General features: G+C 35.6%; 2 protein-coding genes across 10 annotated transcripts in view; one reads left to right on the top strand and one right to left on the bottom strand.

Annotated features, from left to right (window-relative positions):
- Positions 1 to 26,567, top strand: part of R3HDM1 (R3H domain containing 1) — a 205,841-nt gene that overhangs the window by 72,990 nt on the left and 106,284 nt on the right. For 6 of the 9 annotated variants that reach the window (XM_039229932.1, XM_039229937.1, XM_039229935.1 and 3 more), the window contains exons 2-5: positions 5,283 to 5,491; positions 7,101 to 7,311; positions 22,111 to 22,152; positions 22,614 to 22,703. In XM_039229932.1, the coding sequence (XP_039085863.1) occupies positions 7,141 to 7,311; positions 22,111 to 22,152; positions 22,614 to 22,703 (303 nt within the window). In that variant the 5' untranslated portion in view covers positions 5,283 to 5,491; positions 7,101 to 7,140. The remainder of the gene's footprint in view (positions 1 to 5,282; positions 5,492 to 7,100; positions 7,312 to 22,110; positions 22,153 to 22,613; positions 22,704 to 26,567) is intronic. The other 3 variants (XM_039229938.1, XM_039229936.1, XM_039229931.1) reach the window with 2 other exon arrangements.
- On the bottom strand, positions 18,123 to 18,865 carry LOC120230371 (peptidyl-prolyl cis-trans isomerase A-like). The gene is made up of 2 exons (XM_039229939.1): positions 18,589 to 18,865; positions 18,123 to 18,337 (listed from the first exon to the last, which is right to left on the bottom strand). The coding sequence occupies exons 1-2, from the start codon at positions 18,863 to 18,865 to the stop codon at positions 18,123 to 18,125; spliced, it is 492 nt and encodes a 163-aa protein (XP_039085870.1).

Raw genomic sequence — 26,567 nt, 5'->3', positions numbered from 1 at the left:
GTGCCCTCCTCCATGCCCATCCCCCCCTTCCTCCCACATCCATNGGGAATGAGAGGTTTGGTGAACTTTTGCTTGGTGTAATACTACATACTTCTATAATTTCAATAAGGGGAGAGTACTTTTTTTTTTTTTTTTACAAATAGTTTATTTTCAAATTAGTTTCCACATAACACCCAGTGCTCATCCCCAAAGTGCCCTCCTCCATGCCCATCCCCCCCTTCCTCCCACATCCATCAGTCCTCAGTTTTTGTCAGCATTCAAGAGTCTCTCATGGTTTGCCTCTCTTAAGGGGAGAGTACTTAATTTTTACCTGTAGAAGCCACATTTCTTCACCACACAAAAAATTAACTTTAATGATTTTTTGATATTTTGTTAACCTAGAATAAACTGATTTTCATTGTGTAAAAGTAAACTTTTTAATCCTAAGTTTTCAGTTCTTTTGTGCTATCAAATCAAACATTAGGGACTAGGCATGATAAAGTCATGCTTTGACCTAACAGTATCAGTTTTGCGGTTTTTTTTGCTGAAAATCCTATCTGAAATTTTCACCAAAGAAACTCCACATTCATGGATTGCATATACTGGTCTGCGTTTTTAAATGTTGATCCTAATTCTGCCCTGCTTTGTCTCTTTGAGGAAGAAGACAAACATAACTGTGCTTATTTATCATTTGGAAACTACTAGGATTCACATTGTTCCTTGGCCCCAAACTGAATCCTTGTTGCCAACCAGGTTTGCATGGCTTGATACTTAAGATTACAAGAGATGCTGAAATTAAGAGAAACTGGATGATTACCTGGCGGTTCTGATAAATCAGTAGTGATTAGCTTTGCTGACCATTAATATGAAGTTAATAGTGCTGTCTTCCTGTGTACCAAAGAACAATACATATCTTATCCATGTGAAAAGGATGTTTACTTTTTGTATTGAGACATTGCTGAGGAGTTAGTACACAGGTACTCTTGAAATAAAGGTGCTCTAAAAACACGAATCGTTTCTCCTCTTCATACATATGTATGATAATAGAGCCTTGTGGGTAAGAGCCTTGAGTGGCATACCTGTCTTTCTGATTCATACATATCCTTGTCCCCATGCTTACTAGCTGGGTGACCTTGGACAAATTTTTTAATTATTTAATCCTCTCTGTGCCTTAGTTGTCTAATCTGTCAAACAGGGATAATAACAGGACTTACTTGGAATTGTGAGCTCTAAATTTACTAATTACGAAAGGTAGTAGAACAGTACCAGGCATATGATAGGCTATATATTAGTATTTGTTATGCATGGTAATTATTTGTGTTTCTTTTGTAGATTGCCTAGTCCCCACTTCTCTTTTTTTTCCTCTTGATTTATAAAAGCTTCTTTACTTTATAGACTTTGATCCTTTTGTGTTGGAAATAGTTATTTTATCATGTAGCCTTTTATTTTCTTTGTTATAGTTTGTCATACTGAAATATTAAAACTTTATTGTACGTTTATTAATATTTCTTTGATAGCTTCTAGATTTTTTATGTCATCCTTGGTAAGGGCTCCCTCTCCCAACAATAAAAATATTTCTTAATTTTCCTTGTACTTTTATGATTTCTTTCATTAGGTTGCAATCTTTCATTTTACCTTTGATTCCCTTTTGCCTATTGTGCCAGGTAGGTGTCAACCTTTGTATACATAAGCTTCTGAAGATTTTGTTATCTACACAGACACTTACCTTCTGCTGGCTACCTGAGAGACAGAAATTCTATAGAATCAGATCTCTGACTTGGTTTAATAAATAACTTGTTAGCAATTGCAAGAACATTTATTCAAAGTTGAATATGAATTTTAGGTACATATATCGCTTAGGTTGAAACAGATTTTTGACACATTTAATTTTTAAATATCAGTAATAGTGGGTACTCAGGTGTATGCACTTAATAAATGCCAACATTTTGCTAACTATCTCTAAGTTACCTTTCTATTTTAGAAACTTACCAAATGCATGTGTATTTTCAAATCACTTTCACTTACTGTATAACAATTTATTACTTTAGGTTGGTGCATTTAATTGACTCCTAACTGCATTGGCAGAGAACATAGCCCTAGCTTGTTGGCCCTATACTTGACTCCCCACATACCCATACAGAGTTAGGTAACTCCAGAAGTGTAGGTATTGTGCCAAGATAAACGGCTTTGGTTTTAGAGTACCAGAAAGCTAGAATATCTCTTTTATCTGAAGATTTGGAGAGGAAAAACATTCTATTTAAAACAAAAGCATTAGTATTCGGAGAAGAATGGAGATTTTTGTGAATTTTTTTTAAGGTTTGTTTATTTATTTTTGAGAGAGAGAGACACAGTGTGAGCGGGGGAGGGGCAGAGAGAGAGGGAAACAGAATTGAAAGCAGACTCCAGGCTCTGAGCTGTCAGCACAGATCCTGACTCGTCGCTCGAACTCACAAGCTGTGAGATCGTGACCTGAGCCGAACTTGGACGCTTAACCAACAGCCACCCAGGCGCCTCGAGAATTTTGTGAATTTTTAATGTTAAATTAGAAGGCTTAAAATAAGAGCCACATGAAGCTTTGCATCCAGGCAAGCATTTCCCTCCTCAGGTATACACACATCCACACAGACTAGTGTTCTCCTCTTTTGACCTTTCTAGGGTATATGAATAGGAAAACTTGAGGTATGCAAAGCCACTAAAGGGCCTCCTTTCAGTCTGCTATCATGCAGAGTACAGCCAGCACACAGCAAACTCAGCCTCAGGCAACTGCTGACTTAGAATGATTCTAAGAGCTGATATTTTGGAGTGCACTCTGTTGGAGAGGGTGTAGTGGATGCTTTACATTTACATTAAAAAAATTCTTTTAATTTTTATTTTTTGAGATAGAAAGGGACACACAAACAGGGGTGAGTGGGGGAGGGACTGAGATATGTAGACACAGAATCTGAAGCAGGCTCCAGGCTCTGAGTTGTCAGCACAGAGCCTGATGCAGGGCTCAGACTCACAAACTGCAAGATCATGACCTGAGCTGAAGTCAGATGCTTAACCAGCTGAGCCACCCAGGCTCCCCTGGTTGCTTTACATTTAAAACATTTAGCTTCCCAGTAAGTTTATGAGCTAAATACTCAGTTTCCTACTTTATAGCTCAGAAAATTATGGCTCACAAAGATTAGTAATTTACCAAAGTCCTAACTGGCAGAGCTGGGATTTAAACTCTGGTATAATGCTAGTGCACTTGATCATTGTCTCTTTCCCTGGAAACAGTAACTGGTCTTTTTGGTTCAGAATTATTTATTTACTTTATCAAGTGGTGTAGAATATTGACTAGGATTGGTCATACACATTGGTTGTGTGACTTTGGACAAGTCATTTGACCTCTAGGTGCTAAAAGCCTGTGTAGTAAATTATAAGATTAGACTGGGTGTGGGGGGATGGGCATAAAGGAGGGCACTTTGGGGATGAGCACTGAGTGTTATGTGGAAAATAATTTGACAATAAACTATTTGTAAAAAAAAAAAAAAAAGATTAGACTGGGTATCTTTAAGCTTCATTGGGGTTCTTCAGAACTGAGTGTTTACCTCTTCACATTGTGCCTCTTATTCATTAACCCTTGCAGCTATTGTTTTTTTTTTTTCTTAAATGGATTACAGCCTTTTTTAGAATTTCAAATTTAAAGGCTTCATGACTGAATCACAAATCACTTTGCAAAAAACATAATTTGGCTGTTGAGGGAGTGCTGCCATCTTGTGCCTACCATTTTATGAGAGAAAAAGTTAAAACTTAGAGAAATTCTATTGAAGTATTTTTTGTTGTGTTTGGTTTTTGTGGGGGTGGGAGGAACCATTCATTGAATTTAGTAGCCCAGCAACCTCAGTCAAATAGAGAAGACAATGTCATTTAGCAGATGACTTTGACATTTGTTTTATGATGCCTCCTTTCTGTTATCCCTTAGTCAGACATAGTGAAATTGAGATTTGAAAACTAAAGTGAATTTATATATCAGGATTCTAAATTATTCTATTTCAAAGTAGTTATTGAAGAGCTAGTATAAGATGTGAATGGTTCTATGACACATGGTTCGTAATATTAGCATCCTTTCTCTTGGTGCTTACACCTTGTTCAGTTGTTTCACCTTAAAATTGTACTTTTCTTGGGGCGCCTGGGTGGCTTAGTCGGTTAAGCGTCCGACTTTCGCTTAGGTCATGATCTCGCGGTTCGTGGGTTCGAGCCCCGCGTCGGGCTCTGTGCTGACTGCCAGCTCAGAGCCTGGAGCCTGTTTCAGTCTGTGACTCCCTCTCTCTCTGACCCTCCCCTGCTCACGCTCTCTCTCTCTCTCTCTCCTAGAAATAAATAAAAATATTTTAAAAAAAAATTGTACTTTTCAGTTGATTAATAGACAACAAAACTATCAAAGGAAACTGGAAGAGCAGTATGGGATTTTTATGCCTGTTTGTTTGCTATGATGTATTCATTTGTAGCATAAATACATAAACTGAAACTGACTAAAAACAGATGACACGGGTGGATCCTGGGTGACTCAGTCAGTAGAGCATCTTACTTAAGCTTGGGTCGTGAGTTTGAGCCCGTCTTTGGGCTCTGTGCTGACAATTCAGAGGGTGAAGCCTGCTTCAGATTCTGTGTCTCCCTGTCTCTCTGCCCCTGCCCCAGTTCACACTCTGTCTCTCTCCAAAATAAATAAACATTAAAAAAGGCTTTAAAAAAAACAGATGATATTTATAGGATTTTGGCATTTCAGATGTCTTTACAAATAATCATTGTACCCTTTAGACACTTACTTTTAACAGACAATGTGAGTTTCTTTGAAAATGTTAAACGATTTATTGTACTCTTTTGTTCTTTTGTGCTCTTAAAAATCTAGAGTGTGATTGTTATTCAAAATTATAGTATTCCATTAAATCCATAGAGTTGTAGCTCTGGAAGAAAACTCATCTTAGAGTTAAGCATTCTTGGTTGCAATCTTAGGAAACCTTTTTGCCTTTATCTATAAAATAAATAAATACCTCTCTTACGACACTGACCACATACTAAACTCTTGTTATATATTAGTTCCCTAGCTTTCTTCTCCCATTTGCTTTTACTGCCAAACTCTCTAGGTGGCCTCAGTGACTTATTTGGGCTCATAAACTAAATATATGGCAAAATTAGTTGTAACTAAGCATTCTGACTCTTGTTTAGGACAAGAAAATAATAAATTCACCAACAGTAACATTTTTATTTCCAAATTACTACGTAGTGTTCTTCCCCTTGGCTTTTTTCTTAAAACGTTTTCTCTGTTTTAATTTTAGGCCACTGAAAGGTATGATATATTTGATCCACAACAGTCCATTTCAGGCCAGGAATCTACAGTGGTGACAAGGACATGGGACTCCTCCTGCCAGATTCCAGATGGTTCAATACACTTGACATCCTGGCTGACAACTGTGAAAAAGAACCTTGGATTACTTTATTTTATTTTTGTGGGACACCACAATCCCAATTCCATAGGACACATCAGGTAAACAGTCTTATCGCTTAAGAAAAACACACCCTTTTTCTTTTAAAATTTTATACATGGAACTGCAAGGAGCCAGTATATTTATTATGGAACACCCTACCCCTTAATAACCTTGTTGTTTTGAGAATGAGCCAGTTAACTCTGGTATGTAATATGATTAAGGAAGACTTTTTTTTTTTATGTTTTTTAATTTATTTTGAGAGACCAACAGAATCCCAGGTGCTGTCAGCCCAACGTCGGTCTCCATCTTTGGAAGAACCATGAGATATGACCTTAACCAAAATCAAGAGTTGATTGCTTAATCAATTGATTTGTCCAGGGACCCCCAAGGAAAACTTTTTAAAATTCATTTTAGTCCACTTTTGACTTTAGAATCTATTTCTCCCTCTTTTTTTGTTGTTTTTTTTTTTCCTTTTCAGATGTGTTTATGGATTTCTGAAATTTCTGTTTAGGTATTTGATTATAATTATGTGAGGTGATACATTGTGGTTACTGTTTTACAATATATACGTATCAAATCATCATGTCATGCACCTTAAACTTACACATTGTTTTATGTCAATTATATCTCAGTAAAACTAGAAAAAAATAGAAGTTATTTCAATCAAGTTCTGTTCTACAAAGTCACATTTCTCACAGGTTCAAAAATGACAGCTGTCCCTGATACATTGCAATTTGATATCATTATTAAGTGTTTTCTTAAAGTGTCTAAAGGTATGAAATATATTGGCATCTTACATATTTGATTTTCTGAGGAGTCCATATACTAGAGTGTGGTAATAGGTGTTGTTTGGCACTGAATCACATGTCAGGACAGTTTTCAATGCTTGATTTGTAATGCAGATTATTAATGCCAACTGTGCTGGTAACTGTGTTACCAACTGTGTTTTGTATAGAATATTGTTGTTTGCTTGTTTTTTAAATTATTTCCTTTAGGAATTGTAGGATAATTTTTAAATTTTGGAACCTTAGGAATCTAAATGAAGCCTATAATTGAAATACATTTTTCTCATAGGAAGATACTCCTGAAGTCCTTTTAGAAAAAAAGATTTCTCACATCGTCTATATTTACCTTTATAACTACAACCATTACCTTAATATGGATCACTCCTTAATGTTTCTTAAGACCCTTTAAAAATAGTGTGTGTGGGGCGCATGGGTAGCTCAGTCAGTTAAGCATCTGACTTTGGCTCAGTTCATAATCTTGCAGTTCATGAGTTCACACCCCATGACGGGCTCTCGCTGACAGCTCAGAGCCTGGAGCCTGCTTCAGATTCTGTGTCTCCCTCTCTCTCTGCCCCTCCCCCACTCACACTCTGCCTCTCTCTCTCTCTCAAAAATAAATAAGTTTTAAAAAAATAATAAAAGTGGTATGTATATCAGAATCACCTCAAACCCTTACTGAGGCTCTTATCTCATTGTATTATACCTTTTTTTATTTGTATATGTCTGTCACTAAATTCTGTAGTCTTTGAAAGCAGGAATTTGCTTCTTTCTTGTGGGAACCAACATTATTCCTGGACCATAGAAGGCATCAGTCTATATTGTACAGTAGCTGAATTTTAGAAATGTTTCAAACTGAATTAATTTTTTTTTCTTTCTTGCTAAGGCTTCAAGTTCCCTGTAGACTTCTAAAATAACCTTTGCTGATGAGGATGTCTGATACTGTTACTGTAAAAAATGAAACTGAAACAATGAAGGATTTGGAGGCAGAAGTGAAAGATAAAACCAGAGTTGAAAATCTTATCAAATCAGAAAACTATGGGAAGATTTTGGCAGAGAAGAATGAACGTTGTATTGACAACAGTATTGATTTGCAGGTAAACAGGATTTTCTCTCTGGCTATAAATACTAAATTCTCAAGATACAATTCTACTTTTTATTCCAGACTCACTCTCAGAATTTTAAAAGGGTAAGTTGACCCTTTGGGACATGTTTACCAGCTGTTTTTTGAGCCATCTGGACTAGCTTGTTGAGTGTAGCTCTTTGAATTGTTTGTATCTTTGATTTGCTTGTAATATAATTGCTTTCATTTGTATGTGGCCAATTCATTTTTTATTGGCTTTCTACTTTTTTGTACTACTGTGCACCTGTTAGTGTCATGAGAGTTCAGAATCTAACCTAAGAGCCCTTAAAGGAGAGAAGAATAAGCAGGATTGCAAACTGTAGAAGTTTTCTTGGCAAAAACAACCCTCAAGGGAAGTAGTCGTCCATGACTGAGAATAGAGGTTGCTGGGAAAAATGAATTCACTTGAGGCCTTTGTTAGTACACATATATGATGATTTAGAATTAACTATTGAGAAAGCTTTTAATTCCACGCATAGATGGAAATTGATGAGTTGGTCAACAGATTCATGATAGGTAAAAATTATTTCAGGTAGTTCTTACTGTATTCACTTCTGAATGTTCTAGTAATATCACATGATTTGTGAATCAGGAAGATGGCATAAGGGCTTGGCTTAGTGAATTTTCTGTTGCTTGAAGCACTAAAAGTGGTCTTCTGCTAATATTTAACTAAGAGATGGGCTGGCCTAGAAGGTCCAAAACTGTTTCTTTCACATATCTAGCACCGTGGTGGAAATGGCTGAGATGTCATCTCAGCTGGAACTGGGAGCATCTCCCTGTGGCCCCTCCAGCAAGGTCATCCAGAGTAGGCAGACTTATTATGTGATTACTCAGGGGTCACAGAATGTTCCAGGAGCCAACTACAGCTGCAAGTATTCTTTTGACTAGGCTCACAAGTCCAAGAATGTCTCTTCTGTCACCTTTTGATGACACATGTCAATAAAGGTAGTCCAAATTCACGGGAAAGGCAATCACAGGGTCTGCATTTCAGTAGGAAAGAAACATCATTAATCTACCACGAAAATTATCTTAAAATATTATTTCTAACTCATTTGTTTTAGTTTAGCTCTGTGAATAAAGAATTATACTTTTGGAGAAAATATTTTATCCTCATTCTGTCATTCTTAGTTCATCCTAAAAATCTCAAGGGCTACTTTTTTAAATAAACATAAAGGACTATTTTTTAAATATACTTTTATTATAAGTAAAGAGGTTTCTTTTAAAAGTTATTTCATTCCTTCATTCAGTCAAAAACTGTTTATTTCCCATTATGTGTCAGAAATCTGTTTGAAAATGAAAGCGTCTCACATACCTATGAAAAGGCATTTAGGCCCTTTTGATTGAATATAGTCAAGTGGTAATTACCTAAGAAATTGTGAGAAATAACATACTTTTCCTAGTCATTTTTAATAATAGCACTTTTTAAAACAAAAAATTGCCAGGCCTGCAGTCACCACACTCTGTGATAGCAGCATGCCAGTATCCTGACTGAATCAGAGAAAATCTCCTAAAATTCTGTTCATTTGTTATTGAAATAGTAGATTTCCTTTTAGTCCCTTTTATACACCTAGGATTCACTCTTCCAGATCATACTTCTAAACAAGTGATTAATTTGGATAATTGCATTTTGTACTGTATCTGTTGTGTTGCCCTTGGCAATAAGCACAAGAGCATTCCAATGATCACTGTCAAATCATGGCCCACTTGTTCATATGGTAGGAAACTTTCATGCATTCCCCAAACACTTATTGAAAGCCTATTCTATGCAAAGGAAATCCTATAGGAAGCAAAAATGGACATAGTCTCTGACATCATATTTCATATAGCATCATGACTATGAAGATTGGGAAGAGGAACAAAGAGAACATGAGAATTCATTGTATATTAATCCATTGAATGCTATGTTCACAATTTATTCAGATGTTTATTAAAAGTTTGCTGTATGTGACAATATTTACTCTGCTTAGAACTCTTTGAGATCTAACATGCCTCCATGCAGGGTGCCTGGCACGAGGCTTGCAGTCAAAACAACTTCCATGGAAGAGACTTAAGTAGTGGAGATTAGGAATGGAAGTAGATTAATAAATATAAAAGTTTGGTCCTATATTTTCACCTTTTATAAAATAAAGTCAACTGTAATATTTGGAAATATTTTATATAGTATTTTTACTTCCTCCAATAATCTCCAGTAATCACCAGTATGGAATAGAATAGTCTTGTTACAAAAATCTGGCTAATAAAAGTTACATTTTAACTTAATATGGAGTTACCCTTATAACATACTAGTAGACATTTCATCCTTCTTGGGTACTTTTAAGATGCTGGCTAAAAGTTTAATTTTAATAGCCACCACTATTTTTACTCAAATTTAGATGTATATATCAACTTATATATGTTTCCTATTAAGACTTTTGAATAAACCAATATATTACCTATTTCCTTGTCTATCATTCTGAATAAACTTCTATCTGTTGTCTTGCTTCAGCCAGTAATACTTGAAATGACTTCGGAAAAGGAAAATGTTTCTTCAAGAAGCATGTATTTCATCCATTCCCAAGTCTTAATTTCCGGACTATCCCCTTAGTGTTTTATTTAGAAAAAGTCATTTTTGAATGAAGGGATATAATAGCTTCTTTAATACTGTGAAGAAATCTTACAGTTTTCTACTATCTGTTAAAGTGTTAAAGATAGTATTTACATTAAAAATAGTACCAAATGGAAGAGAGGCCAGCAGACATTGGACATTACCTTCGATGGTTACAAGTAGACTGTCTCATAGATCTCCTTAACCATTGCTTTTATATGTAATTCTGCTTGCTTGATTTTCTACTTTTTAAAAATGTTCATTGTGTTTTTCATTCCAAGTTTTATTTGCGGTTAATCTTTTGTAGAAGCTTAAGGATTACTCCCTTGAGAATACTTTAGTGCTAATTCAAGCAATCTGTGTACATTAATGTCAAGAAGTTAACTTACCTGTATGATTTCTATGGGGTTGATTCTCAGCTCGTGATTATGGTCCCAGATAATTGTGCAAAGAGTTTTTGCTTAGTAGCTTTTACAATTGTGAGGTATTTAGAAGATTGGGGTAATGAGGAGTCAAGTTTCTAAATCTAGAAAAATGTTGTTTGACTACAACTAATCTTTAACTTGGAATAACTGATTAATATAGCCTCTGGTGTTTGATTTTTTTTTTTTCTCACAGATTGAATTTTCAGATTAAATTTAGGATAAATTACTTGTGTTTATTTATTTATTTATTTTTGCAGTCATATATTTGAAATGTGAAATTAGGAGTCTTGTGCTCTACTTACTATATATTCAACTTCCCCATTCTTTTACAGTTGTATCTTTGTACTGGACACAGGCTTTGTCTAGGGGTGTTTATCCATGTACATGTATATATAAACACAATCCAAAACTCATTTTAGAGCCGTTTAAACAATGATCCCGCTCCCAGCAAACTGTGTATTGAACAAAAGATGGCCAGTCCAAATTGTGTTGGTAACCTTTGTTGTGGAGGAAGTAAGAACTGATTTTTGTTTACAACTAGGCCTTTTTGTGCCAAAGAGCATGAACAGCTTCTGATCTATATGAGTGCATTTTCCAGACACAGTCAGTTGAAGTAGGTGCTTAGTATATTCTCAATTTCTGCAGCAGGCCCTTTGATAGTCAAGACAAGATACCTACCTCTTGTATCACCACGTTAGCTCCAACGCCTTTCTTTAAAAAAAAGAATATAGAGCATGGAAGAGACAAGAAAGCAATGTCAGTCTAATAAGGTTATCAGAAAAACTCAAGGTACAGAACACATTTCCCCAACAAGAAGTTAATGGGCATTAAATTATTTAATTGATGAAACACGTAAGGAAGTTTTTGTTTAAAGGATTGAGGAAAAGGTTGTCTGTATAAAATCATACAAATCTTAACTGTTTTCCTGTTTGTCCAACAAAGATATGAAGGATGTATCTAATAGACATGATACATAGTGAGAGCCTAGCAAGTGGTAGAGTCTATTAATAATATAATATTTATAGTCATCAGCATGTTACTAATTATTTACTAGTAATAGCACAACTACATGGCTTGTTAGATTGGTCCCTTTATTCTCACACAGCATTCTTTTTTTTTTTTTTTTGTAGTAAAATAAAAAAATAAAACTTATTTCTTGACATAAACTCCCCAGAATTTCAGTGCAGTACTGTTTGTTTCTTTGCATTAAATTCCAGATTTGTGTATTATACTTTTATTGTCTTTTATTAATATCTCATGAATTCAGCTTTTAAAACTTAAAATTCACTTCCCATAATGTGCTTTAATTTTTAAATTATTTCAAGGATTTGGTACTGAATCTGGGTTATAGGGACATAAAATAGCTAGCACTTATAAATACATTTGCTTCTCACAGCTCTTCATTATTACATGTATAAAGAGGAGGTTTACTTCTTATTTATTTACAATGGAAGTATTTTACATAATATTTTTACTTCCTCCAGTAATCACCAGTATGATAGTGAGATCCTTTATCTTTTATCTAAAGGATAACTGTAAACCGGAGAGGCTATGACCTTCTCTCCATGGACTTTTCCTTAGAGTATAAGACTTTGGTCTTTGGATTTGACCCTGTTCTTTTTTGCCCCAAGTGTTATATGATATAAACCAATTAACAATTGGCGTTAGTTTGGCAGTGTGTTGGTTTAAAGTTCTCTCTTGCAGCTCAGAAAACTTTGTTGTTTTCTGTGGAAGTTAAGAGCCTAGTCTCTGTTGTTTTTATTGCTCTGGACCTTTAGCTAGACATTTAACACTTTAATTCATTATCTCCTCCACGTAATTACCATTAATCCTTACTATTACCTTGAAAAGTAGTGAGAATTACTAAACTCTTCAAGGTGCATTGGAAGTATTAGCTGAAACATTTCAACCATTACGGTTTATTTTGTTCATAGTGACTACAAATGAAAAATGTTCCCCTTTTTGAGATAGATTTCCTCTTAATTGAGTTTCATTAGTTGGTGGCTCTTTTACCAAAAGAGACACTTATGATAAACAAAAACAAACATTAGAAAACAAAACCTATGTACCATTTCTTTATAATAAGTGGACTACATATATTTAGATTTCTGTTGCTTTTGTTGTTGTAAAATTCTCTGGGTTAGCAGTTAAGGTCCAAGTAATATTTTGAGAGTCCTTCTAGATTCATATTCTGAAACAAATTGTAGATCTGTTTAAATTTCCTTTATTGTGGGGGCGCCTGGGTGGCTCAGTCGGTTGAGTGTCCGATTTCGGCTCAGGTTATGATCTCGTGGTTCGTGGGTTCAAGCCCCGCGTCGGGCTCTGTGCTGACAGGTAGCTCAGAGCCTGGAGTCTGCCTCAGATTCTCTGTCTCCCTCTCTCTCTGACCTTCCCTTGCTCATGCTGTCTGTCTCTCTCTCTCTCCCTCTCTCTCTCTCTCTCTCTCTCTCTCTCTTGCTGTCTCTCTCTGAAATAAAACATTTAAAAAAATAATAAATTTCCTTTATTGTAAACAAATGACCAAAGTACTGAAATTATCAGTGATGCTTGTAGTGGGCTTTTTTGCCCTCAAAGTTGATTTACAGGGCAATAAATTTAAAAATGGTTTACACCTTCTGTAATCTTCTACTTTAAGCACTTATTGAAATGAAGCTCAGTTTTTCTTCAGGCTAGTAGCTAGTAGTTCTGACAATGTATTAATACCAGTTTCAAACTGAAATCCTTTAAGGATATCTCATATTTTGCATGCATTTATTGCACTAATGTCTTGTACATTAATTTTAAATTGGGGACATTGTCCCTAAGCCTTGCAAATTCTAATTTAATTAGTATCCTTCTAGAGTGGTTAAGGTCTGTTAAGCAACCTGCTAAATTTTTAATGTGACAGTAAAATTCTGGTAAAAATGAGAAGCAAAACAGTAGAGAAAATCGGTGAAACCAAAAACTGGTTCTTCAAAAAAAAATCAACAAATTGACAAAACTTTAGCTAGAAGGACTAAGAGAAAAAGAGGACTCAAATTGCTAAAATTAGAAATTAAAAGTGGGGACATTATTACCAGTTCTACAAAATAAAAGGATTATAAAAGGCTACTATGAACGATTGTGTATCAACATATTGGGTATCGAGATGAAATGAGCAAATTGCTAGAAACATAAAACCTAACCAGACTAAATCATGAAGAAGCAAAATCTGAGTAGACCTATAACTGGTAGGGAGATTGAATCAATCCCTGACCTGTTAGCCTTACTGTTGAATTCTACCAAACCTTTAAAAAAGTAAAAGCAGTCCTTCTTACACTTTTCCAAAGTATTACAGAGAAGGAAACACTTCCTGACTCCTTCCTTGTGGCCAGCATTACCAGATACCAAAGCCAGATAAAGACTCTAAATGAAAATGACAAACCACTGTCCCTTATGAACATTAATGCAAAAGTCTTTAACAGAATATTTATGAGCCAAATTCAGCCTCATATGAAAAGGATTATATGCCACGACCATGTGGGATTTATTCCTGAAATTGTAAAGATGGTTCAGATAAACTCAGCAATGCAACACACCATGTTGACAGAATGAAGGGAATAAAGCATTTGATCATCTCAATTGCTGCAGAGAAGGCATTTTACAAAATTCAACACCCCTTCTTGATAAAACACTTAAAAAAACTAGTACTAGAGGACACTGCCTCAACATAATAAAAGCCATATATGAGAAACCTATACTGAATATCATCCTCAATGGCAAAAGACCTAAAGCTTTTCCTCTAAGATCAAGAACAAGGCAAAGATGCCTGCTTTCACCACTTATGTTCAACATAGTGCTGAAAATTCTAGTCAAAGCAGTTAGGCAAGAAAAAGAAATAAAGGACATCAAAATTGGAAAGGAAGAAATAAAATTATTTCTTTGCACATGATATCTTATATGCAAAATGTAAAGATTCCCCCCCCCAAGAAAACTATTAAAACTATGAAATGAATATAGTAAAGTAGCAGGATACAAAATCAACCCCCACACACAAATGGGTTACATTTCTGTACACTAACAATGAATAATCTGAAGAAATTACAAAAGCAATTCCATTTACAACAATATCAAAAGAATAAGATACTTGGGAATTAATTAAGGAAGTAAAAGACTTGTGTGATGAAAACTATAACACATTGCTTAAAGAAATTAAAGGTGACGTAACTAAATGGAAACACATTCCATGTTTATGAACAGAAGTTTAATATTGTTGGGGCGCCTGGGTGGCTTAGTGGGTTAAGCGTCCGACTTTCGCTTAGGTCATGATCTCGCAGTTCGTGGGTTCGAGCCCCACGTCGGGCTCTGTGCTGACTGCCAGCTCAGAGCCTGGAGCCTGTTTCGGTCGGTGACTCCCTCTCTCTCTGACCCTCCCCTGCTCGCTCTCTCTCTCTCTCTCTCTCTCCTAGAAATAAATAAAAATATTTTTTAAAAAAAGTTTAATATTGTAAAAATGTTAATAACCAAAGTGATCTATAGATTGATGTAATCCTTACCAGAATCCAAATGACATATTTTGTCTAAATAGAATAACCCATTCTAAATTTTGTAGGGAACCTCCCAGGACCCAGAATAGCCAAAACAATTTTTTTTAATTGAAGATTAATTGCATACAGTATATTAGCTTCTGGTGTACAATGTAGTGATTCAGTCTTTGTATACATTGTGAAATGTATAACTCAGTAAATCTAGTTACCATTTGTCCCCATACAGAGTTAATACAATATTACTGATTATATTCCCCATGTTCAAAACATCTGTGTAACTTATTTTATTACTGGAACTTTATACTTCTTGATCCCCTTTACTCATTTCACTCCTCTACACACCCACCAAAATGGTTTTGAAAAAAGAACAAAACTGGAGGACCCTAACATCCCCAATTCAAAACTTACATCAAAGCTACAGTAATCAAGACTGTGATATTGGCATAAAGACAAACATCCAGACCAATGGAATGATATAGCCCAGAAATAAATGCTTGCATTGTATATGTGGTAAAATGACTTTCTAAAAATTTTTTTTTAATATTTGAGAGAAGGGGAGTGCATGTGCAAGCAAGAGAGGGGCAAACAGAGAGAATCCCAAGCAGGCTCCACAGTGTCAGTGCAGAGCCCAATGGGGAACTAAGACTCATAGACCATTAGATCATGACCTGAGCTGAAGTTGGACGCTCAACCAACTGAGCCACCCAGGTGCCCCAGTCAAATGATTTTTGAAAAGCATGCCAATACCATAGAGAAAGATAGTCTTTTCAACATATGGTGCTGGTACAGCTGGATATCCACATGCAAAGAAGGAAGTTGGAGCTTTACTTAATGCCATATATAAAAATTAACACAAAATCAGTGAGAGACCTAAATGTAAGAGCCAAAACTATGAAACTCTTAGAAGAATACAGGGAGGAATCATTGGACTTGGCAGTGATATCTTAGATAGGACACCAAGGGGGTTTTCTCATCTCCAGCCCCACCCCCAAGACATTCCCTGCTCCCAAGGATACCTGCTGCAATCTGCACACCCAAGAAAGAAGGGGCCATGGAGCTGGAGCTGCCAGACCTGTTAAAAGTTGACAGCTTAAAGGAAGTCAAAGGTTGAATACTGCAAAGCCACAAAACAGACTGAAGAAGGTGGGGGTGGTACCCCCACAATTCTGCATCTCAGCAGCCTCCCAGCTGGTGCCAGTATTGGGCTATACTTTGAACAGTGAGGTTGTAAGATGCCTAAGACAAAAGCAACAACACTAATAAAGGAAAACAACCATTAAACTGTGGAAGCTACTCCAACCAAATGATTAATGAAGCCAGACTGTCTGAACCTTGGGTGTTTCCAGTGGAAACACACATAGCCCAGAGTAGCAGTACGCTGATCATGGCCCCACAGACAATGATAGGAAAGCCACTGGCCTGGTTCAGTATTACCAGAGAGAATATCACACTTTCAAGAAAACAGTGGATGCTGAGATCTTAGACAAGTCTATATTAGTAGTCTTCTGGTGCCAGACCCAGACAGAGTGTGTTTGGGTTCAGGGTGGATGGGTTTCTATTTGAATATCATGGCCATTTGTGGAGGTATTCTTCACCACCATCATCCTTTAAGAACCTGAGGAAGAAGTGCCTTGGAAGAGAGGTTCTCTCTGTTAATCCCATTGACATTTCTCCCAAAAAAGATCCTGAGTTCACAAGAGATGCTCATGGTAGTGACTCACCATTTTGGAGTTAAATTCATAAAACACAAAGAGTCACAACTAAAGTTCCCAGAGTTTATCTGAGCACCCCTTTCATTTTCCAGATACCTACACCCATGGAAATGATTTGCCAGGGTCACCTGGAGAGCCAGTGGCATAACCAAGACTCACCTCCAGCCTTCTACATCCATGTGGTTTTCCAGAGCAGTGATAACTCTCTGGTCATTTTCCCCAAGCTTATTTTTGCCCCAACTACCCTAAAAGCAGCATCTGTGTTTCAGTGCATTTTACAATGAGCCCAAGCTCTTTTTGTTGAGTCTTGTAAATGCTACAATATTTGCAAAAATGAGAACACTCTAAGAGGCATTCCTGACCAAGGGTGGAGTGTGCTTCCTAATTAGTGAGACTTGGCAAATGAAAGTCAGAGAAGATAGCCAGAGTGTCCTCAAGATGGATGGGTTTTGGAAGGGGAAAATAAAATGCTAATAAGCTCATATGCATACATACTACCAATTGGCTCAGGAAGATATTCCACATCTCTGTCAAACAGGTTTGGGGAGACTAGGGACATGTGAATCTTGCTTTAACATGATTCTTGCAATAAGTATCTTCCCTCAGCTAAAAACTACCGTGGAGGCTTATTCCAGGATGGCTAATCAAGATTTGTTAAGCAGTGTTGGCCATGAGTTAAAAAGCAGTCTGAAGACTGTCTTGCAGTGTACCCTGAACTGCCTTGCTTTTTTACTGAAAGACTGCTATTCCATGAAATGTACTAACACAGGTGTCTCCACCCTGATCAGGATCGTGGTCACTGGAGAAATTAATCTTGTACAGATAAAACAGATGTTCATTTAGGTATATCAGAATATTGTAGGCACAGTGATTCCAAGTGACACCAGTGGAGACTAGCAAAGACTTCCTTTGACTATTGTGGGCCAGTAGGAGGAATTTTTTTAAATGAATGAAGCCATTCAAAACAATAACTGACCTGCTTGCAGCAATATCAATTATCACCTAATCAAAAGAGCTATTTACTAAGGGCTGTGTCAAGAGTACTTTGCTTGGTTTGCATATGTAGTTATTGCCTTAATTCCAGTGTTACTTTTTCTCTGTATACAATCCATTTAAAGCCATATCACAAGGTAGCAACAATGCAGTGTTTGTAAAGCATATTTCTAACTTCTCTTACTCTAATCAGAATATCAAGTGGACTACAAATCAAAATTTCTAAAAGGGTGGAAGGTGATTACTTGGGACAAAAGCTTTATGACATTAGATTTGGCAATCATTTCTTGTCTATGACACCAAAGGCACAGGTAACAGAAGAAAAGACAAATTGAACTTTATGAAAAAAAATTGTTGCTGTTGTTGTTTAGCTTTTATTTCATGATCATGAACTCTACTCTGCAATCCAGCTAAACTTAGAGGGGGCTAAGGAGGACACAAACTGCAGAACTGCAGTGGGAACACAGGGATTCTAGGGGATTCTGAGCAGAGGGGGTTGGAAAAGCACTCTCCTGAACTACAGAAGGAATGGTCTAGTAGTTACAATAAAACATAAGTCCAATATATCAGATTTGTCTGCAGTCAGCAATGGTGATCTTCTTGCTCATCTTGCCATTCCTGGACCCAAAGTGCTCCATGGCCTCCACGATGCTCATACCCTCCTTCACCTTGCCAAACACCACTTGCTTGCCGTCCAACCAATCAGTCTTGGTGGTGCAGATGAAAAACTGGGAACCGTTCATGTTGGGTCCAGCATTTGCCATGGACAGGATGCCAAGACCTGTGTTCTTTTTTTTTTTTTTTTTTTAAATTTTTTTTTTAATGTTTTATTTATTTCTAGGGGAGAGAGAGAGACAGCGTGAGCAGGGGAGGGTCAGAGAGAGAGGGAGTCACAGACTGAAACAGGCTCCAGGCTCTGAGCTGGCAGTCAGCACAGAGCCCGACGCGGGGCTCGAACCCACGAACCGCGAGATCATGACCTGAGTGAAAGTCGGACGCTTAACCGACTAAGCCACCCAGGCGCCCCAAGACCTGTGTTCTTCAGGATGAAATTCTCATCATCAAACTTCTCCCTGTAGATGGATTTGCCACCAGTGCATTTATGGCATGTGAAGTCACCACCCTGACACATAAATCTCTGGATAATCCTGTAGAAGCAGGAACCTTTGTAACTGAATTCTCTCTTCCCAGAAAGAGCACAGAAGTTCTCTGCTGTTTTGGGGACTTTGTCTGCAAACAGCTCAAAGGAGATGCAGCCCAAGGGCTCACCATCCATAGCGATGTCAAAGAACACGGTGGGGTTGACCATGGCTGGGTGGCATAGGTGATTCCAGGGCCGCAGTGTCTGCCAAAAAAATTTTTTATTTGCGCATTACAGGACACTGTCAACAGAGTAGAAAGGCAACCCATAAACTAGGAGAAAATATTATAAATCATGTTTCTGACAAGTGATTAATAATCAGAATATATAGAGAATTCCTAAAAACACAAGTATGAAACAACCCTATTCAAAAATGGGCAAAAGACTTAAATACACATTTCCTCAAAGATCTGTGAATGTCCAAGAAGTACATGAAAAGATACATATCATCATTAATCACTATGGAAAAGCAAATAAAAACTACAATGAGATACTACCTCATACCCATTAGGATGGATATAAAACACCAGAAAGCAAGTGTTAGCAAGAGGTGGAGGGATTAAAACCTTGTAGGGGTGCCTGGATGGCTCATTTGGGTAACCATCTAACTTTGGCTCAGGTCATGATCTCACGGTTTGTGGGTTCAGGTCCTGCATCAGGCTCTGTGCTGACAGCTCAGAGCTGGGAGCCTGCTTCAGTTTCTGTGTCTCCCTCTCTCTCTGACCCTCCTCTACTTGCACTCTGTCTCTGAAAAATGAATAAGTGTTAAAAAAAATTTTTAATAATAAAACTTTGTACAGTCTTGGTAGGAATTTAAAATGGAATAGCCACTAATAGAAAGCAGTATAACAGTTAATCAGAAAATTAAAAATAGAATTACCATATAATCAATCAAAATCACTTTTAAGTACCCCCCCCAAAAAATAAAAGAATTTTGAAGAAATATTTGTATATTCATGTTCATAGCAGCATTATTCACAATAACTGAAACATTGAATCACCCCACATGCATCCATCAACAGATGAATGTGTGAGTAAGCACATTTTGGTATATACATAAAATCGAATATTACTCAGCCTTAGAAAGGAAAGAAATACTGCAATATGCTACAACATATATAAACCTTGAGGTCATTATGCCAAGTGAAATAATCCAGTCACAAAAAGCAAATACTATGTGCTTTCACTTTTATGAGGTATTTAACGTATTCAGAATCATTAAGACAGAAAGTAGAATGGTGGTTGCCAGAGGCTGGGGAGAGGAGAATGGGAATTTTATTTAATAGATGTACAGTTATGGATGTGGTTGGTAGTGATGGCTACACAACATTGTAAATGTATTTAATACTACTGATATGTACACTTAACTGTTAAGATGGTAAGTTTTATGTATATTTTTCCCTAATTAAAAAAAAATTGAGGAAAAAGTGAAAGCATTTTTTAAATAATAGGATAATTTTTAAAATAATTCCTGTTTAAAGCCAATACTGGCTGTCAAATTGATACCAAAATATAAAACAAAGGCTATTTGTTTTAATAAACAGAACTTGTTTTTCTTTGCTTTGTTGTGTATGTATTATGTAATTTCAGTTCTTTGCTATTTGAAGTGAAAGTATAACCAATTTTTACTGAATAATGGCCGTTTGGCACTATATAATCTACTTATGTAGTAGTATATTAGTTTTCTCTTGCAGCATAGCATATTACTGTAAATTTAGAAGCTTAAAAGTAACATCCAATTGTCAACTCATAGTTCTGTAGATTAAAAGCTAAGTTGGGCTCAGCCAAGTTCTTTGTTTAGGGTTTCACAAAGCCATAATCAAAGGTGTTGGCCAGTCTAGGCCCTAATCTGAAGACTCGGGGAACAATTTGCTTCCAAGATCATTCCACTTGCTGGCTTAACTTAGTTCCTTGCAGCTAGGTCTAAGTATGAGTTTGAGTTTGATTAAATAGGGAATTGGAATATGGGGAGTCCATCTTTAGTATTTTGTCTGTCACAAAGTAGTAGTTTGAAGGTCTTGGGTTCCGTTTGACTGTTTAGTAATTCTGAACTTGGACTCTAAGTTTCCTGAGACCAGAAACAGTCTTACTCATCTTTGTAGCCCAGTGCCTGGCAATGTCTTGTATAAAAGCAGGAATTCAGAACATGTTAATTAAATGAAGTCACATTGAGATAATTTTACCTCTTTTCTTATCTTCATTGTCAGCAAAGGTTCCTTATGAATTAAAACTGAGCTGGTGAATACATGTATAAGTCTATAAAAACTCTATAAACAATTACTATAGGGGATACTGGCTCTTTTTTTCATATGTGAAGCATACTAACATAGGCATTAAGGACTTTTTTTTTTTTTTTTTACCTGTTTTATGTTTGGAACCAGTCTAGCTTCCTGTTTTCAGTGTGTGTGGATGATAGATACCTGTTGGGGGTTGGAGTTGAGACATAGATTGGAAGGATGTGGGAAGAAGTAAAGTGTGTTTAAAACCTATCTGGGGGCATTGGGTGGCTCAGTCCGTTGGGCATCAGACTTCAGGTCAGGTCATGATCTCACGGGTTTGAGCCCCTTCTTGGGCTCTGGTGACAGCTCAGAGCCTGGAGCTGCTTTGGATTCTATGTCTCCCTCTCTTTCTGCCCCTTCCCCACTCTCTTGTACTCTCTCACCTTCTCTCAAAAATAAACATTAAAAAAAAAGTTAAAAAAAAAACCAAACCAAAACAAATACCTCTCTGACTTCAGTTCACAGGCACTTCAGCTGCTTTCCCAAACCAAAGCCTGGTATCACAAACTAGAACTGGTTGCCCCAGCACGTGTCCAGGTCACGCGATCTCACAGTCATGGTGAATTAAATGCATATTGTAATTGCCCTCTTTTCTTTCTACTTCTTTGCCTTATCCTAGACCAGGCAAATAGTATTCCATCATTAATAAACTGGTGATGTACTTCTTTATAGTGTTAAAAAGACTCAGTAGTGACTCAATGTGCATTTATAACATTCTTAGTAAGTTTGGCAACTTTTCTAAGCAGTTACTTAAAATCCCTCGTGTGTGTGTGTGTGTGTGTGTGTGTGTCCTAAACTTTGCTAAGTGTAATATGTTACCAAATACTTAAGAGGTATATTTTATTTTAGTACTATCTAGTTACTTTATAAGTTCACTTAGCTCAGTTAAATGGAAGTTTTGGCCATTTGCTGACTTAAAGAAAATACCAAAATACTCACAGAAGGGTTTTAGAGAATATTCTGTTAAGTGTGATTCTGGGAGGAATCAGTACTTTTTTACTTAACACCAACTTTGACTTCCTCATTTCCAATACTTTGTGCAGATAGTTTCTCTGTGGTTTAGGATTATGAATTAAGCAACAAACATTTTTATTTCAGTATGAAATTTAATACAGCTCTTTCTTGTGTGTTCAGCGGCCATTGCAGTCCTTTGGACAGACAGGAAAAAGGTCTAAGGTATAGTAAATATTTTGTGCTGGCATGCCAAGGGCCTTCCTTCATGCTTGATGAATCCTTATTTTCATACAGCGCTGCATTCAGTTTAGTTTTGTCATATTTTGTTTGGGGCAGAAAGCTTATTTTGTTTTATTTGGGGTTTTTGTCTTGCCTAGTCGCTTTTGTGCATTGCTTTTATATCTTTAATGGTTCTCTGTCTATAGAGAAAATGGCTTTCTTACCATTCTTTGGTTTTTGAAATTGGAATTAGTTCCATTCTTGCTATTGCTATAGTTTTCAAAACTATATTTGTTTTCCCTCTTAACAAAAGGTTTTAGTGGTGTTTAATGATATATTTAACTTGCGCATTTCACCTACTTTTATACATGGCAGAAACTATAAAGAAACTTAAACTCTAGGGGGCTTTTAGATATGCCCTAGATTTGTGAAATGTAGTGTTAATTTTAAATACTTTTCTTTAGTCGAGCTCAAAGTTAAAGCTAGTTCGGAGCCTTGCAGTGTGTGAAGAATCTCCACCACCCCCTACAGCAGAGATATCACAGGAGAACCAGGTAAAAAAAAAACAAAAAGAAAAAAACCAAAAAACAAAAAAAATGTTATTTAAAGGCATGGTACAATAACCTGTTTCCTAGAGAGTATTTTTTCATAAGGTTAAATAAAAGTTGTATATGCATGTGTGTGCATTATGTATGTGTTTTCATTTGTTTGTTTTATTTTAAATGAGTGAAACTCTTTATAATACCACTGAAGATACAGATAAAAGTCGGAAAAACCTTGTTGCTTCACTCTAAGACTTGGTGCAGTGGTTTGTCTCTGGAAAATTTTAGAGATTATAGAATTAACTGGGCATATGATTTTAAGGGATTATAAATTACTATTGAAAAGTTATATTAAAGTAGTAGTTCTACTTAGCATAATTGTGATGAAATTTGCCCCTTTTTTTTTTTGGCGTTTATAAATTTATTAAACACTTACTGCTTGTGTGTGAAGAGAAGACTACCCAAGACTTTGGCTTGATATATTATTTTACTTATTAACCTGAATGCGTGCTGAAGACAGTTTTCTAGTTAGGTTGGCTATAATAGTTTAATACTTCTAATTTCTCTTCTGTCTGTACTTATAAAATATCAAATAACAGAGGTTCAAGCAAATGGTTCTGTTTGCCTTTATATATTCTTTTTAATGCCATGACTTTACTTTTCTAATAATTTTAGCTATGCACTGATCTTTGTCTCATGTTACCTTTGGACATTTATCCATAAATAATTTAGGACCCTTAACCAATGTTTTTATCAGTGTGATAACTGCCTGTTGGGTGGTTTGTTCTACTTCAGAGTTTGAGCAGCCCGATATCCTCTTCTATATCAATAATAATTTTCAAAGAATTGAAGCAACTGCTGAGTTATTTAAGAAACTGTAACTAAAATGCGGAAAGGGTTAAAAAAAAAGGCCATGGCAGGTTGTACGTCTTTTTTTTTTTTTATAAATGCCAATTGTACATTTATTAATTCCCCCCCAAAAAAACTATTATACTTTACCTTGATTTAGAAGCTGATGCCCTCAAAAGCTTCATATGAAATGAATGATATGATATGAAAGATAGTTGTCACATATTCAGAACATGTTGGGTTTTTTAAAAGCACTTCATTTCTTTGTTTCCAAAATACAAGAAAAGGAAGGTTTTGAAAATAAATTATTTTTTATCATTGAAGAATGTACAAAAATTAGTTTCTTTTGAAATTTGTTCAAGTGTCAGGAACATAGGGTTCAAATTTTAGGATGTTTATTTAAGATTTAACTACATAGATAGCTCTATGTATTTATTCTATAAAATATATATGCTTTAGTAATAATGAACTTTCTAGCAAGAAGCAGAAATACAATCAAAATGTTTTATTAAGAACTATTGCCTAGAGAACATTTTTAAATGTTAACCTTTGGCTTTTACGTGGTTGTTAATAAGGCTAGAGGGTTATGGTGTACTTTGGAAGAAATCAATGAAATTGTTTTTTTTGAAATAGCAGTCTTAAAATTTATTTTATACAGGTCAGAGTAAAGAATACACCTATACAAGGGGGAGCAGTGGATATTGTAATGTCTTTTGAAAATTCACTTCTTCATTCCATTGACCAAACTGTTAGACCATCTTGGCCTCCTGGAATTAGTCCAAAGATATTGAAGAAATGAAAAGGGCCATTCATCATTAGACTATTAATAAAGAAAACTGCATACTTTATGAGAAAAAGGATGATGTGATCTTTGTACATTTTAACCTGATCTGAAAAATACTGGAGGGAAAATTCCATACATATGTCTAGTGAAAATTCATGTGAAAAAATTAATATCTAGAGTGTATGTTGTATATTGATGTTATACATTATTGAACACATAATTTTTGTGTTTGTATAAAGTTCAAAAACTAAGTTATAGCATATGAATGATGAATAAGGTGTTTATGCCAGAGTTCAGTATTACACTTCATAGGTTCTTTCTCACTTTCTCTTGGATACAATAATTTTTTTTTTATTTTCAGATAATAACCCATTATTATGTTATTATTGTCTCTGAGGAAAAGATATTTATTCCTTTTGGTAGAAAGTCATCTTCTTCCAAGTCTTGAATTAACTAAATCGCATGTGAATGGGAGTTAGAAAATAAACTGTTTCTCATGAAATATGCTAGTATCTAATTCTCGGCAGTAGAGACACTTTGCCATTAATAATGCCTACTTCAGAATGTGATTTTTGAGAAATTAATCTGCAATAAAACTCATTAGTCAAAAGTTTGAGAAGCAATTAAAAAAGAGATGTCACTTGTGTCTGATGAGAGCTTATGAGAGGGAAGTGACCTCAATAACAGATGTCAATGACAGAATGAAGAGTAAAGAAATTACAGCTTCCTGTGGAGATGTTGCTATCCTTCCAGTTATTTATAGTCAGAAGAGTCTATTTAAAAGGAATACTGGGTTTTTTAATATGTCTTGTTTATTTGCTACTAAAAGCAAGGCCTTTTAGTGTATGGTGTGTGAAGCCTACTGTATTTTTAAATACAGTTCATCTTGATAAAATAGTTTAATATCTGTAATTAAAATGTAAGGCTTTGGGAAGGGAATTTAGGAATGAAATCTGATACTCAGTGAAGCGGCTTTTAGTGAAGGCCTAAATTTGAACTCTTCCAACCTGGATTCTACAGATTATTTTTGAGTTAGCAGTAAGGTCTCTAAGTCAGGAAAGCTTCTGTAATATTCTACTACTGAAAGATAGCTCTGGGATTCATTTTTAAATATCTGTTTTACATTTAGATATAGAATAAAGAAAGTGGATTAGAAAATGAGTCATAATGAGAAAAATGACTTACCAGTTGATGAATGTATGAAGTTGATTAATATATGAAGTTTGGTAGGCAAGACAAAGGATGGCATAAAGCCAGATGTTCATCATTCTAGTAAAAATTGCCAGTGCAGAGCTTTTGCCCTATATTCTAAGCACAAATTTGAACTGAGATGAAATAGGAAGCAAAAGAAAAAAAGAGATGAAAATAGTCAGCAACCCTAAATTACATGGGTAAAAAAAAGGTTAATAAAATTCTGTGCCTGCAAGTTCAACTCCTGAAATTTATATCCTTTTTGATGTTGACTTATTATATCTATCTCCACCACAGCCGTCACCGAGAAAAGTGAAGTAATTGATCAGTGTTTTTCATCACTAAATAATTATCATTCAGTCTACAAAAAGGTCATACCTCCATCTTTAGTAGAAATGGTCTGGAAATTATTCTTCCTTTGTGACTTTGCCTGAATAAACAGAGCTTTGTGATTTTTCTTTGTTGTTATTTTTATTTTTTTACCTTTTTAGGTTATGTAAATTAATTTCCAGTGTTTTCTTTGGGTTCTGAAATTACATGTAATGTTGTTATTTTTGAAATGAAATGGAATGTAGAATTCTTTCTCTTTTTCTGTTTTATAGAATATGGTTACTTTACAATATTAAATTTTATACATACAGAAGGAAAACAATCTTGTTTGAAACCTTTCTAAAACATTGTGATTGAAGGGGGAACAGTAATACATCAGTCATAAATAGAAAATAATCAGATGTGTGGATTTGGTTTTGGAAAGTTTGTACTTATATTTTTATATGGCAAGAGAATGGAAGAGTGTGAGATTATAATGGATACTCAAAATACTTTTTTTGGTTAAGTGTTGACTTGACACTCACTCATCATGATTGATGGTCATTATTCTTTTCATGGTATCTCCAGTACAAAAATAGGCTAAGAAGACCTTGCTTCTGACCTTCCAGTGTTTTTATTATAAGTAGATACATTCAGAGTAATATAGAAAATATTTATGTTCTCTAAAGTAATTTTGAGGATATGTTTAAATTGATACATTGAACTCAAAACATTAATTTTAA

Source organism: Hyaena hyaena, unplaced genomic scaffold, assembly GCF_003009895.1.
Source record: "Hyaena hyaena isolate Hyena2069 unplaced genomic scaffold, ASM300989v1 scaffold_41, whole genome shotgun sequence".
NCBI lineage: Eukaryota > Metazoa > Chordata > Mammalia > Carnivora > Hyaenidae > Hyaena > Hyaena hyaena.
Note: the sequence above shows the minus strand (reverse complement) of the source record. Positions and strands in the feature narration are given on the sequence as shown.

Coding starts and splice junctions, on each gene's coding strand:
- LOC120230371 (XM_039229939.1), bottom strand. CDS start 18,865: ATGGTCAACCCCACCGTGTTCTTTGACATCGCTATGGATGGTGAGCCC. Junction 18,338..18,588: donor TTTCATCCTGAAGAACACAG/GTCTTGGGGCGC, acceptor AAAAGAACACAG/GTCTTGGCATCCTGTCCATG.